The following is a 6,349-nucleotide window of genomic DNA, read 5'->3' as shown; positions in this document are numbered from 1 at the left end:
GGTTTTTCGAGACAGGGTTTCTCTGTGGTTTTGGAGCCTGTCCTGGAACTAGCTCTTGTAGACCAGGCTGGTCTCGAACTCACAAAGATTCGCCTGCCTCTGCCTCCCTAGTGCTGGGATTAAAGGCGTGCGCCACCACCACCCAGCTTGTGGCGACTTCTATGCCTTATGTAGTCTCTCCCTATTCAGCCAGGTCTCCCCTCTACAGTGGGGAGAATGGCCCCAGCTAGGGAAAAGCTCTGTTATCTGGTCTGGACCAAGGGAGGCCACTCATTTCCCATTGAAGAGCAGATGCTCTCAAGTCATTCCTGGTCCAGAGATGGTGCAGAGTAAAGATCTCTAGTGGAGAGTGGCCGGGCTTCCTCCAGGCTCACTTGTAAGAAAAGCGCTCTCTCTCTCTCTCTCTCTCTCATATATATACACCAAGGATTAGTCCTTATTGTGCTGGACGACTGGAAACAAGGACTCTTTCTTAGAGGAAGTCGCCTCAAGTGCCCCCTTCTTGGAGCTAAGCTGTAGGGGGTTGCAGAACCAGTGTCCTGGCTCATCCCACAAAAAGGAGACTTTCCATCCGTGCTTCAAGGTTGGGGTTGGGTGGAGGGGCAGAGGATTATTCTAGTCAAAAGAGTGATCTGCCAGCTAAGGTTGGAAGATCTTAGGCCCATTGTGTGCTACAGGCTATGAACCACTTCTCTGGTGCCCTACAGGTAGTCATCAATCCAAGGCTGGGCCCATAACCTAGGACCCCTCTTTACCCTCCCCAAACTTAGGATCAGATGATTAGCAGGTGAATCCTCAAACCTCTTCCCAAACCTGGCCATATCTTATAGAGGTTTCTGGGGTTTACTTCTAGAAAAGCCTGACCAAAACATTTGGAGACGACAAGTACTCTCTGGCCCGGAAGGAGGTGCTCACCAACATGTACTCCCGGCCCATGCAGGTAAGGAGAGGCCACACCTGTCCTTGATCCCAGAAATACCTGTAACTCTGACTAGCAAGCACCATGTGTATATAACCCACCACTGTCTTGCTCTGCTCTGGGGCTTGCTGGATAGAGAGGAGCTGCTAAGGAACACTATCAGGCAAGGGATGCGCAGTCACACCTGGGACAGGCAAGCCCTGTGCTCAAGAAGAATCTTGTGTGTGTGCAAAAGCATGCTCCAGCCCTCAAGGGCTGCTCTGGACTATGGTTGCTAGAGACCCCAGGCAAGAAAAAGCCCCCACCTTTACTGCAGCTGCAAAGTCTGACCAGGAGAATCAGTTCGTTAGGAGCTTGGGCCCATGTTCCCAGGCAGGTGACAGCCATGAGCTAGACAGATGGGCTGACTCTTAGCAGCCTGTCACTATTCTGTAGTTCCTGCTGGGCCTAAGCATCCTGGGGATGGGAACCATCTCAGTAGATTGGCAGGTCTACGGGAGTTATGGGTATTAATGGGGTCAGCTGTGGGCCCCCACACCTGCCAGGGCAGTGGCAGGCCATTTTTCAAGGGTCAGTCACTCTTGGCACATCCAATCTGTTCATGAGAGTCAGGTGGCCTCAGCCAGCCACAGCTGATTTATTTCCTGATAACTCTTGGCTCTACTATGATGGCGCTATCAGGGCCTTTGGGGGCCTAACTGCCTGTTCCCTGCTCCCAATCTCCAGTGTCTGTTCCCCACCCTTACCCTAGACAGTGCTGACAGCAGAGAGGCTGAGCACCTTGCTGTGCTCACCAGAAGCCTCAAAGACCTTGGGCTGTGCTGTGTGGGATGCTTCTGCCCTCCAGGATTCCAGGGGCAAGGAGTGACCCAGTGATGGGACAGGCCAGGGGCACAGCTACAGCAAGCACAAAAGTGAGAGGAGTGAGGCCTGGTTCCCAAGAAAACTGCTGCAACAGGACACCAGAGCTATCCCAAGGATCTCTGGCCACTGCAGAGAAGCCATTATTGTTACCCTGCCCGGAGACAGCTATACTGACCAAGGAGGAGCCTGAACCCCTTTTCCTCCTCACCCCAGCCTTTCTGAGGAACTGAGTCACAAAGATAAGCATGACTTGCTAGGAAGACTATATCCATGGAGTAACCAGAGCAGGCTATCCATTGGTCAGGTACTCTGGAGCTTTCAAGGTAGTGAACTTCCTTCCAGGCAGCAACTGCAGAATCCAGGGGCTGTGGCAAGGCTGAGACCAGACTTTGTCTAGGTTGTACTGAAGCTGAGAACAGCTTAGTGACTCCTTTTGCTCAGGTATTTTAGACAAGTGTATCACCTTGGACAGTTAGTCAGAAGCAGACACAGGCTGGCAGGCTAACAAACTGCGTCCTATGGCTGGCATATGCTGGAGTACTGCAGAACCAGTGTGCAAGTGTGACCATCAGCTGGGCAGAGATCAGGGCCAGGGGAGATGGGGGTGGCTCAACAAGGCTGGGAAGCTCCTTATGGGCTGCACTCCCATGGGAGTTGGCACCTTCTCATGCTGGCCCGGGACATGTGACATCCTCAGCTTCAGCTGTGTCTCTGGAAGACAATTTACAGCCCTGGGCCAGTATGGCCATATGTTTTCCTGTCTGCTATCATTCTGACCCAGGGTGGAAGCCCAGATCCATCCTAAGGATCGGTCCCCAGGCAACTCCTCTGCATCATTCCTGGCAAGGGACTCAGCAGCCATGGGCCTTAGTGGGGAGGAACCTTTGCACAAATGCCCTGGTGGCTAATCTCACAGGGCTAGAGGCCATCTAGCATCCTGAGGGCTCCCAACACCCCATGCCCAGCAGAGATATAGCTCTCTGGGTTATTCCGAACACTAGTCTCATGGTCAGAGACCTGGCAGCCCTGGGCCTGGCAGCCCCTGAACGGAAAAGGGGTCTGATCACTACTGTCCTCCCTGGCAGCTGCTGAGATCCCTTAGGTAGAATGGCCCTGGCTCCAAGAACCAGACTGTCTTTGATCAACTGCCTAAATAAAGCTTATAGGGGAGGTCTGTGCCAACCCTGCCATGGGCCAGGCTTTGGGTCTCAGCACTACTAGACCCATCCAGGCTCAGTCCCACTCTTCCTCCAGATGGCACTGTACTTCTGCTCTGGGATGCTGCAGGACCAGGCACAGTTCCGGCACTATGCTCTCAACGTTCCCCTCTACACACACTTCACCTCTCCCATCCGCCGCTTCGCTGACGTCATAGTGCACCGCCTCCTGGCTGCTGCTCTGGGTAAGGGACTTGACTCTGGCCTGGGAAGACCTTTGCCAGTCAAGAGTTACCCACTCTCAGAGTAAGTGACCAGAGACCACATTACTGTGATCACAGAAGTTCCAAGGGACAGAGAAGCCTAAGTTTGAACACTGTCCACCCACATCTAGATGATGGGAGCTGCAGTGGAACTTTCTGAAAGCCTGAGACCATAATTTTCCCAAGATCCCTTGCCTCAGCACACAACCTTCTTCAGCCTACTCACTAGCAACCCTGATCACCCCCTCCCCAGGCTACAGTGAGCAGCCAGATGTGGAACCTGATACTCTACAAAAGCAAGCTGACCACTGCAATGACCGCCGCATGGCTTCCAAGCGTGTACAGGAACTCAGTATCGGCCTCTTCTTTGCTGTTCTAGTAAAGGTAAATGTCCAACGTGATCCCTGCCCCTTCCCCCTCCCCCACCCTCCTAGGTATACACTCATCAGGAGCCTGTATGGAGCACAATGCAGGCCCTTCCTGGGAGGACATCATGACTGGAGCATTGTTTCTACAGGAGAGTGGTCCCCTAGAGTCTGAAGCCATGGTGATGGGTGTCCTGAACCAAGCCTTCGATGTGCTGGTACTGCGCTTTGGGGTGCAGAAGCGCATCTACTGCAACGTGAGTATGCCCTGTGGGAGTGGGAAGCATGCACCTGCAGGACAAACCAAACCCTAAAGGGCTTAGCACATGATTCACTGCCTTTTCCCTGCCTCTGTCTATTTCCTTGATGGGGACCCCATATGTCCCTGACCCAGAACAGCCCATGGTAGTTTCCCAAGCTTAGAATGCAGGACTAAGCTGAGAGCCTTGCTGTCCCCATTCATGAGCTATGTAGGACCCACAACTCGCCCCCCTCAGCAGTGGGCTTCACTGGCATGTGACAGTAGGGGGTCAGGACCCCTAACTCCAAGTTTGTCTGATAGACCCTACCCAGACACCCAAGTAGGCCTGCCTGGGACAGGACTTCAGGTCAAGGGTTAGTCTAAATTCTTCCCTAAAGACCCAGGCACTCAGAATATAACCAGGATGGCAGGGTGTAGGGCCTGAGGTGTTTTTATAGGGACATGTGGAAGGAGAATGGCCAGGACTGCTCTGAACACTGTGTACCTTAAGAGAAGAAAGAGGCCTGGCCTGCCTTGAGTTCTTCCCTGGGTGACAGTTCCTTTGAAGTTCTCTTGGCGTCTGCCGTAATGTCAGCTGGGGGTTTCACTTTAGCTTCTCTGTGGTCACCTGGCTCCTTCCCCTGGCTTTGAACTCCTATATACAGAGCACTTGGGTAAGTGCGGAGCTCTGCACAGGAAGAGACATAACAATTCATAAAGGAAGTAAAACAGGAGTGGGCCAAGTGCAGCTGGAAACATCAGGCACCTGTGGGTCACTGAGTAGGATGGTAGTTCAGATCAGATGGTAATACAGGCTCTGCTGTTCCCTGGCCCTCAGCCTGGGCTGGTAGGCCTCTTGCCAGCAGGGGTTGCAGCCATCAGAGTTGAACAAGCCTATACAGACCTGTTCCCTCCCACTACAGTTACCATTAGAGCACTGGTCCCTCCCAGATTAGATTGCCCCTTGTTCCTGGGTCACCTTCAGGTGTCACTTAGAGCAAAAGTAACTTGGCAGAGGCTCCTGAAGATGGGTAGGGTGTCCCATGTCTCAAGCCAAACAGGCAGCAGCAATAGAGCAATGGGTACAAGCTTCCTCCAGCTAGTCAGAAATTTGTCAGGGGAGAGGGCCACCCCCAAGCAGGAGAATTAGAGGTTCAGAGGTGGCATCTGAAGCCCATGGCCTGAAGCTCTGATGTGTATACCCCCAGGCACTGGCCCTTCGATCCTACCACTTTCAGAAGGTGGGGAAGAAGCCAGAGCTCACACTCCTCTGGGAACCTGATGATCTTGAAGAGGAGCCAATACAGCAGGTCAGCCCCCTACTGTGTCCCTGAGCCCACCTTCTGTCTCCCACATGTGCCCCTAGGTCCTCATCTGCCCCTCATTTCTCCCCCGGCACTGTAGGCTCCCCAGTGGGGTTTCAAGCCCCCACGCTAAGACCCAAGTCCTGTACTTAGACTCCAGGTTCTCACATGGAAATGCCCACTAGAGACAGAGACAGGAACCATCCTTCTCCACCAAACATAACTTTCAGAATTCTTTGAGAAGCTTATAAAAGCTATAGACCTTATATCAATCTTGTTCCAAAGGCTGGCCCAACCAAGCCTGTTTTCTTGATCCTCATGAATGTTCGCTGAATACCAGGTGCCTGCATGATGCCATCTGGGCCATTGGTTCTCCCCAGGCCCTATGACTCTCATTTACAGAGGGCAGCAGAGGCTAGGTGAGCCTCAGCAGTCGGCTTGCTTTGATTACAGGTCCTTACCTACCCTGTCCTCTCCCTGTGCCTGGCTCTGCTACAGGTCATCACCATCTTCAGCCTGGTGGATGTGGTCCTGCAGGCAGAGGCCACAGCCCTCAAGTACAGTGCTATCCTGAAGCGACCGGGCCCTGAGCGTTCCCTGGGCCTGGAGAAGGAGTCTGATGAGGAGCCTGAGGACTGAATGCTAGCCCAAGCCAGGCCTGTGCCTGCCCTACCCTGCTGGCTTTTAGGAATAGGACCTTTTGACACCAAAGGGGATTTTTAATTTGGTTTTTTAACAACTCAGGGGTTTGTTTTTATTTCTTATTTTTTAATTTTATTTTACTTTTGCAACTCAGTTTTTAAATGAACTGGAAGGGATACAGTGTGGTTGGGGGTCAGGGGAGGGAATGCTGAGGCCTGGCCAGTGCTTCCCTGAGCAGAGAGGGTCCCAGTCTTCCTGGGCAGGCAGCCTTGCTTCGACCAGGCCACCCACTGCCCTTCCCTGCCCAGGAAATGGGGGGTTTCAGCAAATCAGTGTCATGGAATAAAATCAAGTGTGAAGTGCTTTCTGTGTAGATGCCATGGGGAAGCCTGGCAGCAGGGTGGTCTTGTGCACCCAGGGCAAGGGGGCTCCCCAGGAGCCACCTCACGGCTGAGCTGGGGTCATCAGCGCAGGACCTTCCTGCTAGCTCCAGGGTGATTCATGAGCCATGTGTGGCAGATTGATGCCACAGCCTCCTTCTGGCTGATTAAAAATGTAATTAGTATGCACAGCGGGGAGCTGCCAGTCACCCTG

General features: G+C 53.1%; 1 protein-coding gene across 2 annotated transcripts in view; it reads left to right on the top strand.

The window, feature by feature from the left end:
* Positions 1 to 6,120, top strand: part of Dis3l2 (DIS3 like 3'-5' exoribonuclease 2) — a 315,411-nt gene extending 309,291 nt beyond the window's left edge. For both annotated transcript variants that reach the window (XM_026786355.1, XM_026786354.1), the window contains 6 exons: positions 854 to 940; positions 3,038 to 3,185; positions 3,457 to 3,587; positions 3,721 to 3,825; positions 5,018 to 5,119; positions 5,612 to 6,120. In XM_026786355.1, coding sequence (XP_026642156.1) covers positions 854 to 940; positions 3,038 to 3,185; positions 3,457 to 3,587; positions 3,721 to 3,825; positions 5,018 to 5,119; positions 5,612 to 5,752 — 714 coding nt within the window. In that variant the 3' untranslated portion in view covers positions 5,753 to 6,120. The remainder of the gene's footprint in view (positions 1 to 853; positions 941 to 3,037; positions 3,186 to 3,456; positions 3,588 to 3,720; positions 3,826 to 5,017; positions 5,120 to 5,611) is intronic.
* The last annotated feature ends 229 nt before the right edge of the window (positions 6,121 to 6,349 follow it).

This window comes from Microtus ochrogaster, linkage group LG4 (genome assembly GCF_000317375.1).
Source record: "Microtus ochrogaster isolate Prairie Vole_2 linkage group LG4, MicOch1.0, whole genome shotgun sequence".
Taxonomy (NCBI): domain Eukaryota; kingdom Metazoa; phylum Chordata; class Mammalia; order Rodentia; family Cricetidae; genus Microtus; species Microtus ochrogaster.
This window is presented reverse-complemented; position numbering and strand designations above follow the sequence as displayed.